Source organism: Mus caroli, unplaced genomic scaffold (assembly GCF_978045245.1).
Source record: "Mus caroli unplaced genomic scaffold, Mus_caroli_1 scaffold_2, whole genome shotgun sequence".
Classification (NCBI taxonomy): Eukaryota; Metazoa; Chordata; class Mammalia; order Rodentia; family Muridae; genus Mus; species Mus caroli.
In genome coordinates, this window is record NW_028227257.1 from 139,441,924 (window position 1) to 139,455,262 (window position 13,339).

A 13,339-nucleotide genomic window follows, 5' to 3' on the forward strand; every position below is an offset into this window, starting at 1 on the left:
TAACTATGTGGATAAGTTCCTTAAATTTTGAATATTGATTGATTGAGATGAAAAATTTGCTTTCAGATACCATGCAGTAGGATTTTATAAGAGATGTAATATAAGAAGAGAGGATATGTTGGGTCTCGACTGTATTTCCTATTTATCAATTCACTGCGCAAGACGACTCTCTTCATTCCTTCATGTCAATAACAAGTGGAAGAAAATAGAATAATAATTCAACATAATCAAAATTAAACCTCATTAGCCAATCTTATCTATGTAAAATTAACATTTTTCTCTGTTTTGTTACTTCCTAGATCTCATCAGTTTCCATTGGTACAATTGACCTAGAAAAGTCTTCTCCATTCATACAGCCACTCAAACATTTCATTTCACTTGATCATTAGATGAGCAACATGTGTGTATAAGTGTGCATAAGTGTGAGATTGTATGTGTGTGTGTGTGTATGTGTGTGTGTATGTGTGTGTGTGTGTAATAATATTCAGGTAAACTTTCATCCAAGAGAATAATAAATATCACACAGAGGGAGAAATAAAGTTGAGTGATGCCCTTTTAACATTTCTATTCTTCATCATTTCTGCAGTGTCATTTATGAGAAAAATTTGAACACATGAAGAATTTCAAAAAAAATGAGAAGACTAAGCTATTACTGTAAAAATATCCTTGGTAAATCTACTCAGATAAATTAAGAGTTAAGAGTATAGTTAGGTTGTCCTCTGGTATAGTTACAAATATTATTTACCTAATAGTTATATTTGGAAATGTAGTCTTGATTTTTTTAGTATGTTTACATTCATTTCACATTTTATAGGTTGTATACAGTGGTAAAGAGCTGAACCATCCTTTTGGACTGTCACATCATGGGAATTATGTGTTCTGGACAGATTACATGAATGGTTCAATTTTTCAACTAGATTTGATGACCAGTGAGGTGACGTTGCTGAGGCATGAAAGAGCACCCCTGTTTGGGCTTCAGATTTATGATCCACGAAAACAACAAGGTATTAAAAACTCAAAACAAAAATTTCAACATCTTACATGTAATAATGCTTCACTATAGCAGCACAAATTTCCATTTTGACAATGTCGATATTTTTATGATGAACATTGCCTGCTCACTCTAGAAACATGCAAATATTCGTGCTTACTAATATAAAGATATATTTATTTTCCTATTTATCTATTTATTCGTTCATTCACTGTACTTCTCAATATATATCCTTCTCTTCTCTTAGCTCCCCTATACCACCTCTCCTTTCTCACTTTCCCCTTCTCTTCTCCTCTGAGAAGGGGGAGCCTCCCCAGGTATCAACCCACCCTGGAGTATAAAGTCTCTGCAAGACTAGGTTCATCCTCTCCCACCAAGGCTAGAAAAGACAGCCCAGTTAGGGAAAGAGGATCCATAGACAGGCCACAGATTCAGGGCCAGACTCTGATCCAGTTGTTGGGGATCCACATGAAGACCAAGCTGCACATCTGCTACTTATATGCTGGGGGGCCTAGATCCAGACCAGGCCTGCTCTTTGGTTGGTGCTTCAGTCTCTGAAGCACCCAAGGGTCCAGGTTAGTTGACTCTGATGGTCTTCCTAGAGAGTGCCTATCTTCTTCAGGTACCCTTAGTCCTTCACCCAACTCTTCCACAAGACTCTGCTAGTTCCATCTAATGTTTAGTTGAGGGTCTCTGCAGTGGCTTTCGATTGGCTGTTGGGTGGACCCTCTCAGAGGACAGTTGTAGGGCCGTGAAAGGCAGTCTGGTTTCTGGTTGTGATAAGACTAGAAATCCCAGTGACCCTAAAGGAACACAAGGCGTTTTCCTTTACTCCCAGGGAACCATGCTCCTGGGATGAGGCCACAGCCCTCCATAGATTTGTGACTATCAGTCATGTAAGGACAATGCCCCGAGCCCCTCCACAGGTAGAGGACATGACCTCAGGTCACATAGCCTCAAGACAGACCTTTGTTTTAATGAGGTACCTTAAGGCGCTGAGGACTTAGCCAATAATCTCTCCTTCCTGTACACTCCTCCCTACAAAAGGCATTTTACCTCAGGTCCATCCTGATAAGCAGGGTATGGTTTTACTGATCTACCTTCCGCCATGACAATAAATGTCTTAAAAACATAGACTGCTTCTTTTCATCGGAATCTGCTGTAGGGAGAAATGGAGAAGGCTTTCTCCTAAAGAGCTGCTATCTAATCTCCCATAGGAGGCCTCCCTGAGCTCCCAGCCACAAACATCACCAAACCAAGCCCAAACCCGCTGCAGCCATCAAGCCAAAGGCTCTCCCTGAAGGACCAACTGGAGCTCTTCCCTCTTCTTCCCCATCAGCCTTGGGCTAGATCTATCCTGTGGGACCCCACTCTTTTCTCAGCTCCTCAGCGGCATCCAGTGATGCCTGAGTGCCCAGGAGCCTGAGAATCAGAAGGTCCTGAACTCCTTGTAGGCCCCGGGACTTCGAGCCAGCTCCAGGTGTCCCATGCCTCAGTCTATGCTTCCTCCACCCCTGAAAGTGATGTCCTTCCCATAGCCTGACACTTGCCTGGTAACAGTGTAGGGTAAGCACAGTCAAAACTCCCAAGTCCTGCCTCCCTGAGAGTCTGAGTGCTGTGGCAGATCTGACACAAGACCCCGTTAACCCACAGACAGTTATGTTAGGAGTCTGTCTGTAAGCATAATAGAGTATGATTAATAGTATGAGAAATTGATTCTTGCACATGAGATACGTTTCACTTTGAGCCATCCATTGGTTAGACATTGCATCCGTGTCTGCTCCATCTTTGTCCTTGCACATCTTGTAGGCAGGTTTTATAATTTGGTTGCTGCCATAATCTGCCCAGTAGGAGTCTTGCATGGCTAAAGAGGTGGCCACTTCAGGATCCATATCCTCCACAGTTAAGAGTCTCAGTTAGAGTTAACCAGCAGACTCCCTAGGGTCTCTCACCTAACCCACCTTGACCTAGTCCCAGTTCTCTGGCAAGTCCAAGTCCCTGCCCACCATCGATTTGTTCTTTGTTCCCTGCTCTCCCTACACCTGATTCCCATGCCCATTCCCTTCTTCATCCCCTCTCCCATCCAGTTCTCTTCCTCCATTTTATTTCCACGTATAAGGGAGATTCAAGCATCCTTGTTTATGTTTTTCTTCTTCCTTAGCTTCTCTGGGTCGGTAGCACTGGTATCTGGTAATTTAGGGCTAATATACATAGTACTACCGGAGGATCCAGCAATACCTCTCCTGGGCATATATCAGAAGATGTCCCAACCAGTAAGAAGGACACATGCTCCACTATGTTCATAGCCACCTTATTTATAATAGCCAGAAGCTGGAAAGAACCCAGATGCTCTCAACAGAGGAATGGATACAGAAAATGTGGTACATTTACACAATGGAGTACTACTCAGCTATTAAAAAGAATGAATTTATGAAATTCCTAGGCAAATGGATGGACCTGGAGGGCATCATTCTGAGTGAGGTAACCCAATCACAAAGAAACTCACACAATATGTACTGACTAATAAGTGGATATTAGCCCAAAACTTAGGATACCCAAGATATAAGATACAATTTGCTAAACGCATGAAACTCAAGAAGAATGAAGACCAAAGTGTGGTCACTGTGCCCCTTCTTAGAATTGGGAACAGAACACCCATGGAAGGAGTTACAGAGACAAAATTTGGAGCTGTGACAAAAGGATAGACCATCTAGAGACTGCCATATCCAGGGATCCACCCCATAATCAGCTTCCAAATGCTGACACCATTGCATACACTAGCAAGATTTTGCTGAAAGGACCCAGATATAGCTGTCTCTTGTGAGACTATGCCGGGGCCTAGTAAACACAGAAGTGGATGCTCACAGTCAGTTATTGGATGGATCACAGGACTCCCAATGGAGGAGCTAGAGAAAGTACCCAAGGAGCCAAAGGGATCTGCAACCCTATAGGTGAAACAACATTATGAACTAACCAGTACCCCGGAGCTCTTGACTCTAGCTGCATATGTATCAAAAGATGGCCTAGTCGGCCATCACTGGAAAGAGAGGTCCATTGGACACACAAACTTTATATGCCCCAGTACAGGGGAACACCAGGGCCAAAAAAAATGGGAATAGGTGGGTAGGGAAGTGGGGGGAAGGGTATGGGGTACTTTTGGGATAGCATTGGAAATGTAATTGAGGAAAATATGTAATAAAAAAAGAAAAATAAATAAATGAAAACATACCATGCATGTCTTTTTGGGTCTGGATTACGTCACTCAGGATGATATTTTCTAGTTCCAAACATTTGCCTACAAGAATAGCCTAGGTGAAGAACTCAGGGGATTTTATTCAAGAGAAATCGAGATTTTTTTTCCCAAACATTTTTTCCAGAAATGTTCTTTGTAATTTAAAAAATTATCAAAGAATAGTAGTGAAAGGAGGACTTGAATAATTGAGAAAAAAAGATAAATTACTCGTACAGACTTTATTGACAATTCTGCTGCTGCACTGTCTAATTAGGCTCCACACATAGTTGAAGAATGTGTAATGATAAAGTGGAACTACCTACCCCAATAGTCACATCTTACTAAAATCAGATAATATTGTTATATTTTATCTTCTTGGGTTATTAATATTTATTATTCCACCACAATTATCATGACCCCTAACTAAGCATTGAAAACAACTAAGTAAACTATATGGTAGATGTTTTATGGGTTTTAAATAGTTGCTAGTCCTTTTAAATAGAGATATCCTAATAAATATTTAATGACCACACATTCCAATATATTTAGAATGAATAAATTGCATCTTTAATTTTCTGATACAGATGTCATCAGCAGAGGTTTGTGTAGCAACAAGGCTTTGGAAGGTATTTGCAGTAAGGTAGTTATCATAAACAGAGCATCTCATTCTTAAGCCTCAGGTTTCCTACGTTATTAAAAATTATCTATCGATGGATAAATGAAGTGCAGAAAATGGTAAATACTAACAGCTAATTACTTATTAAAATGTCTTTAAAAAACAACAACATTGATATTATCTAGAGTATAATGTAGACAAGAAATGAATAACAGAGAAAATTTCCTGAAAGGACAATTCTCTCCTAGCATTCACACCAATCCCAAAACTTGACAGGCATATATTTAGTTTGGCTATGGTATACTGGAAGTGCTCCTTTCTCCCTCCCCACCCCTCTCTACTTCTGCCTCTTTTCCTTCACCTCAAGAATGAATACTGGCTTTTAATCTTAGGAGGCTAGAGCTCTCTTACTCTGCCCCTTGCCCCTAACTCCTTTTTAGAAACCATTACTCTTAAGTGTTATTCCTAAACTCCCTTTTGCCAGAATTCATATTTACAATCTTCAAAGACTTTAACACTGTGGTTGTTTTATGAAGTTGGTTATTAAATTCAAAGTGTTATGGAAAAATACCTTGGTTCCTTATAAAATTGACCTTTGATCTATTCCAAATTTTGGAACCATGAAATACTCCATGTAGAACAGAAGTATATCTTTCAACAAATTTCTGTGAGGATAAAAATATTATTTGTTACATTAAAAATAAATCTTACAAGACCTAGTACATGTGAGAAATTCACAATATTCTCCTATTTCATCTTAATCAGGAAATGGTATTTTAATATTATCTCTCTATACCTGCAAATATTTGAAGGAATCGTTTATCAATGTCATGTGCAGCCAACCATGTGACTTAAACAGTGACATGTATCTGTTGCTTGGAAAATACCATTACTATACAACTAATCTGTACTACCTTTGGATAAAGATATATTTTTAAAATTTTTTTTCAGCCATTGTTTTAGTTAGGGTTTTACTGCTGTGAACAGACACCATGACCAAGGCAACTCTTATAAGGACACCATTTAATTGGGGCTGGCTTACAGGTTCCATTATCATCTAGGCAGGACATAACAACATTCAGATACACATGGTGCAGGGTGAGCTGAGATTTCTACATCTTCATCTGAAGGCTGTTAGCAGAATACTTACTTCCAGGCAGCTAGGATTGAGGGTCTTATAGCCCAAAACCACACTGACACATCTACTCCAACAGCCCACACCTAGGCCAAACTTATATAAACCATCGCACCCAGGTAATACAAGAGATCTTAATTACTAAGCTCAACATCAATGCTCATTTAGAAATGATTGTGTTCTAAGTTACTTAGAAAATATATTCAGTGGCCTAGTTGGCCATCACTGGAAAGAGAGGCCCATTGGACACGCAAACTTTATATGCCCCAGTACAGGGGAACGCCAGGGCCAAAAAATGGGAATGGGTGGGTAGGGAAGTAGCGGGGAGGGTATGGAGGACTTTTGGGATAGCATTGGAAATGTAATTGAGAAAAATACATAATAAAAAAATTAAAAAAAAAAAAGAAAATATATTCAGCCTAACTGATTATCCTCACCTTAGGTGAAACAATCAATTAATTTCAGTTTTCTACCTAATCTTCCTACGTCTAATGATTGTCCATACTATACTAACCTTAGAATACACAGTAGAGTATGGAAAGGATTCCTAGCTGTTACTGCTTGGATTCAAGTCAATATTAAAAAATTTTAGACAATCTTCAGGAACATAGACATTGTATTCCACCTTTAATTACATTGATCAATACAAGGTAATCAAGATCTTAAAAAGAATTAAAATATGTTGATAAGAACAGTTTACCCTAAGATGGTATAATTTTCTTCCAATTTTCTTTTTTTTCTTGTCAATAGTTGAATATAAGATGATATTTAAGTTTTAAAATACATAATTAGTGAATATATTTGGTTATATTTTTGCCTAATATTCTTTTTATTAAGACTTTTAAATTTTTTTTTATGTGTATGGATGTTGTGCCTGCATGGATGACTGCACTTTAAATTCACACCTGGTGCTTGAAGGCAGAAAAGGTTGGTAGATCTCCTGTTGCTGGACCTACCGATGGTTGTAAGCTGATATGTGGGTCCTGGGAATCAAAGCTGCATCTTCTGCAAAATTAGCCTATGGTCTTTTGCAGAAATCCAGTTAGACCAGCATCATTTTTTGAAGATGCCTTCTTTTTATCCATTTTATGGTTTTAACTTCAATGACAAAAGTCAAGTGTCAAGGTATTCAATTCTAGTCCATTGATCAAATTACCAATATCATGCAGTTTCTATTACTATTACTTTGCATTATGTAATTAAATCAGGGATGGCGATACCTAGAGAAGTTCTTTATTCTACAAGATTATTTTAGCTATCCTTTATGTTGTGGTTGTTTGTTTGTTTTCCATATGAAATTGAAAATTGTACTGTCTAGATCTGTAAAATTATGTTTTTGGAATTTTGATAGGAATAGCATTGAATATGTAAATTGTTTTTGGTAAGGTGGCCATTTTCAGTATGTTAATCCTATTAATTCATGATATTTGGAGAGCTTTAGTCCACCATATAAACAATCTGAAAGAAAAAAGTTACATGATTTTCTCACTAGAAGCTGAAAAATTCTTTGACAAAATCTAGCATCTTTTCATGTTAAAAGTCTTAGAGATAGCAGGGATAGAACGTGAATGCACAAACATAATAAAAACAATATATAGCATGCCAATTACCAACAAAAGCTAAATGGTGAGAAACTTAAAGGAATTTCATTAAAATCAGGGATAAGACAAAACTGCCCACTCTCTCTGTATCTATTCAATATAGTTCTATAAATTCTAGACAGAGCAATAAGACAACTAAAGGAGATCAAGGGGATACAAATTAGAAAGGAAGAAATGAATGTATCACTACTTTGACGATATGACACCAAAAATTCTATCAGAGAATCCCTACAGCTGATTAACATGCTCAGCAAAATAACTGGATTCAAAATTAACTAAAAGGGGGCAGGAGAGATGACTTAGCTGTTAAGAACACTCTCTGCTCTTCTGAAGGTCCTGAGCTCAAATTCCAGCAACAATATGGTGGCTCACAACTATCTGTAATGAGATCTGACACCCTCTTCTGGAAGATCTGAAAATAGCTACAGAGTACTTACATATATTAATAATAATAATAATAATAATAATAATAATAACAATAACATTAATAATAATAATGATAATAGGCCCAAATGTAATGTTTGGGGAAATATTAGAAGGCATTTGACACCACCACAAAATTAACTAAAAAAAAAAAAAGGCAGTAGCCCTCCTCTATACAATTGAAAATGGGCCAAGAAAGATATTAGGGAAACAACACTCTTACAATAGCCATTAAAATGTAAAATATCTAGGCGTCACTCTAACCAATTATGTCAAAGTATGACAAGAACTTCAAGTCACTGAGAAATAGAACTGAGGAAGATGTCAGAAGATGGAATGATGTTTTTTGATCCTATTTTGTCTTGTTTTGTGTCATTTTGGTTTTTAAGATACAGTATATAAGCTGGGTGTGGTGGCACATGCCTTTAATTCTAGCACTCGGGAGGCAGAGTCAGGTGGATTTCTGAGTTCGAGGCCAGCCTGGTCTACAAAAGTGAGTTCCAGGACAGCCAGGGCTACACAGAGAAACCCTGTCTCGAAAAACAAACAAACAAACAAACAAACAAAAAATACCAACCAAACAAAAAAGATATAGTACGTAGCTGGGCTATCCATTATATTGAGATCCTCCAACATGAGCCTGTGATTAAAAGCATAAATCATTACACCAGGCTAGAACATGTGACTTATTTCTTACTTTCTAAAGTAGTAATTGTTGTTGCTTTTGTTTGACAATTTTCATTGTTTATTTTGAGATAGGATTTCTTGTAACCCATTTGGTCTAAAACTCACTTATAGATGAGATTGACCTTGAAACCTTAATCTTCCTGCCAACACCTGCAAAGTACTGGGGTTAGAATCACCATTAAGTACAGATGGAACTCTTTTTTTTTTGTTTGTAGTAAAAGCAACACGGAGTTTTTTACTCACATTGTTTTAATATAAAGGTCTACTTGACTCCTTGTGTAGATATTAGGAGTCAAAGGCTTTTAATCATATCTCCATCATTCCAGGGGTATCAGTGCCTACCTGATGTATATATGTGGGGGCAAGTCACAGTGTTTTGTGGATTGTGTAAGTGTGAGGTTTATAAAATGGCCATATTCACATATTTCTCTTCCCAAATTCCCCATTATGATATAATTATCATAGAGAAAACTCAGAAATTTTATCTAGATCCTTTTATTTTATTTTTTCTTTTTATATAACTCCTTAGTATCATCTCTCTTTCTTTCTCTCTCCCTCTCTCTGTCTCTGTTTCTGTCTCTCTGTCTCTCTGTCTCTCTCTCTGTCTCTCTCTCTCTCTCACACACACACACACAGAGAGAGAGGGGGAGAGAGAGAGAGAGAGAGAGAGAGAGAGAGAGAAAGAGAGAGAGAGAGAGAGAGAGAGAGAGAGAGAGAGAGAGAGAGAGAATAGCCTCAAATCAATCTAAAGATAAGCACAATAGGATGAAAATATAATTGCTAAAGAAAATGAAATTTATAGATCATTTTATCATTTCTTCAGACTGTTTAATTGCTAAAGAAAATGAAATTTATAGATCATTTTATCATTTCTTCAGACTGTTTAGTTGCCTTTTCTAAAATGTTCAAATATTAAATCCAGGATCAATCAGACACCGAGTCTCACTCTGACACTTCTTATCTGATCTTTGGAATAAACACAATGTCTAGGATATCTTCTAACTTATAAACTAAAATAGCACCCACTACATATGAAAACAAAATCTAAACATGGGTCTGTTTTACAAATGTGGGACAGGTACTTTTAAATTCAGATATGATAGAAAGAAAATGCAGGGACAAAAATGGAGCAGAGACTGAAGAAAAGGCTATCTGGAGACCAGCCCAACCTGAGATCTATCCCATGGTTAGGCACCAAACCCTAACACTATTTCTGATACCATGTTGTACTTGCACACAGAAGCCTAGCATAGCTATCCTGTGAGAGGGTCTACCAGCAGCTGACTGAGGCAGATGCAGATATTTACAACCAAGCATTTGACTGAGATCAGGAACCCCTATTGAAGAGTTAGGGGAAGAATTGAAGAACCTGGAGGGGCTGGCTACCCCACACAAAGAACAATAGAATTATCTAACTCAGACCCCTCAGAGCTCTCAGATATTAAACCACAGACCAAAGAACATATGGGGACTGGTCTGTTGACCTCAGCACATATGTAGCAGAGGACAGCCTTGTCTGGCTTCAGTGGGAGAGGCTGAGCTTAATCCTGGAGAGACTTGATGCCCTAGGGATAGGAGAAGCTGGGGGTGGGGATGAGCTGGGGCTGGGTGGGAGTGTGAGGGGAGAGGGTGAGTGGGTGGCAGTGAGTGTGTGGGTAGGGGACCACCCTCTCAGAGGCAAAAGGGAGGGTTATGGTGTAAAATTCTGGAAGGGGTGAACAGGAAGCGAGGCAACATTAGGAATGGCAAAAAAAGAAAATAATTCAATAAAAAGAAATAATTACATTATGCAAATACATTTCAGAAATATTTTTAAATGATATATTTCAAAGCACACTATCATGTAAGCTCTGATGGGAATATGTTGTTAAAATGAAATTGAAAAGTAAACTGGGTAATTTAATTATAAAAAGGTCTAGGCTCTTCCAATGAGATATGTGAAATTTTTCATGTTAATTTAGCTTTGGGATTTCTATTATGGCAGTGCAAATACTAATTTTTTCTTTTCAGAATATTGTATTCAAATAAGGGAAATATAGTTTAAATTTTAAATAATGTTGATTTATTCAGAATATAGAAAAATTGTATTCAATGAGAATAAATGTCATGCCATTCATTCCTATATTATGCATATATATTTAAAAATATGTAACCAGATGCATTATAATCACGTTTCTTATTTCTTACTGTTTCAGTTATGTATACCACTAAGTATTGTAAAGTCATCCCAATTTTACTAAATCTGGATGCTATTAAATGTTACATATGACATTTAATGATGCACATGTTGTGAACACAGAAAGGGTGCCCCAATGTCCGGTAAAGTTTTACATATTTGACCCATAACCCTGGAATATATATAGAAGCTACATAAAACATTTCTACAATCTCTACTAGAAAAAAGTATGAGATATTTTTCCTTATCCTCTTAGTTTAGAAATTGAAGTCATTGCTTGTATGATTTGCTATCTTAGCTTTAAACGTGCTCCATGATTTTATGTATATAAAAGGTTAAATGCACTTCTCAGAAAATGAAATAAGTTGATAAGAAACTCTAGGTTATTTCTTCTGATCTGAGATTTATGAGATAATATGTAGGATTTTATAGTATTCAGCACCATTGTGGAGAGCTTCTCTCCTCTACAGTGCTCTCCATGGCAATACAGCCTTTCTGGCATGCAGGGTGATAACCCCATCTGTGGCTTCAGTTACGATATTAATATTTGTACAATAACTATCATGTTTTAATTGTTTATTATTTATGGCCCAAGTAACTCAAGGCTGTCTTTTTAGTGTTTTACTCCTAAAATAATAAGACATTTTAATTATTGACGAAATTAAAAATTGAATTGTGCTGTAAGATTATCAGATAATTACATGGGCAATGTGCTGCTGGGATTTAATAATATTCTCTGTAAAGATGGATGCAAAGAAAGTTCAGCAACCCTCTTTTCTCTTCCCTCCTTCTTCCACCCCTCCCTCCTGCCTCTGTCTGTCTGTCTGTCTGTCTCTCATTCTTTCCACACTGTTATTCTTTAGCTTTTGTTCTTCTTAGACTTGTTCAGTTATCCAGACTGCCCTGAAACTCACAGCAGTCCTCTCTAAGAGTCACATTTACAGGCAAGAACCATATCACCTGGATTAATTCATTTCCTCAATTGATTGTCCAAGTAGAAGGAATAAATGATATCAAATTTGTGATTATATAAATTTACAGGTTAACTACATTTTTTTTTACAAAAATCATATCTCAAGGCTCTTCAAATATGTCTTTGATTATTTTCTAGAATTTATCATGGGCTCCTGACATATGTTTATGAATTCCTTTATAAATGTCATCTCCTGTGCTCCATCAGTGACTCTATTCCCAAAGTCTCTAGTCCAGCACTTCTGCCTTATGTGCTGTGAATTTTCTCGATTTGCCATGCTTTGTGGTATCCTCAGCAAAATAACATACAGCGTACTCACTCCACTAGAAAAAAATCAAATCCCACATGCTTGCCTGCTCAATGGTGACCTCCACCTACATTTTCAGAGACCTGCTTTACTTTTCAAAGTATTCAGGCCACCATGCTATAATCATAGTCTGGGGAATTGTACATGACAGCCAAAAAGCTACCTATCTCCTTGCTCCAGGTCCCTAGAAAATTATTACCTAGTGCATAATCCTCCTTCAACAACATATTCCTCTTATGCACCAAAGCAACATATACTTTCAACTGGTTTTGAAAGCAGCATCTATTCAGCTTCAATGTTGAGAATAACCACAAAGGTGAGCTGTATATATAACATTTCCATTCACATATTTATGCCAATTTATATTTCAGTGAAAGAAAAATATTCCTGAAAGCTAGGTTTGGCAGTATATGTCTGTAATTCTAGCAGTTGGATAGTAGACAAAAACAAACAAACAAACAAACAAACCAAAAAACAAAAACAAACAAACAAACAAACAAAAAAAAAAAACAAGGACAGAACATCAAAATGTAGCCTGGATTCCATAAGCTTAAAATTTAACCATATTCTAGACATTGCATAACCACCAGCTTTGTGACAATTCCCTTTCTTTTTCTTTCTTTCTTTTTTTTTTTTTTCTGCAGGTGACAATATGTGCCGCATTAACAATGGGGGCTGTGGCACCCTCTGCCTGGCCATTCCAGCAGGTCGAGTATGTGCGTGTGCTGATAATCAACTTTTGGATGAAAATGGAACTACTTGCACATGTAAGTTCCTTTATTAGTGAAGATGAGAAACGTAACAACAACTGAACTGAAATTGCAACTAGAAAGAATTTTCTGGATAAATGCTTAGACATAATTCTAGGCTGTCTTATGTGAATCAATTTCTAGCATGCATAGAATGAAGATAACATGCTGCATAGCATACTGTCCTGCTGTGTATGGATCAGCAGACAATATCAGTACATCAATGCCACAGGAGCAAATTTTTCCTGTCATACTAAGTCTCATAATTGGTACTTGCAGCTGACATCATATTGGTGGTGGTGAACTTATTAGTTTTAAAACTATTTTAAATGAATTGGCAGCTCAGATGTCCGCATTTGGAGGTAAAGAAGAAGGAGGAATGCCAAAAGGAGACTTCTAAAGAATCTATATGGTATAAAAGCCATGAATCAACTGGATTGATTGACTTG

General features: G+C 37.3%; 1 protein-coding gene across 3 annotated transcripts in view; it reads left to right on the plus strand.

Moving 5' to 3' along the window:
• The window catches only part of Lrp1b (LDL receptor related protein 1B), a 2,026,300-nt gene that overhangs the window by 1,158,345 nt on the left and 854,616 nt on the right, over nt 1-13,339 (plus strand). For all 3 annotated transcript variants that reach the window (XM_021181392.3, XM_029472167.2, XM_029472172.2), the window contains exons 14-15: nt 815-1,004; nt 12,786-12,908. In XM_021181392.3, coding sequence (XP_021037051.1) covers nt 815-1,004; nt 12,786-12,908 — 313 coding nt within the window. The remainder of the gene's footprint in view (nt 1-814; nt 1,005-12,785; nt 12,909-13,339) is intronic.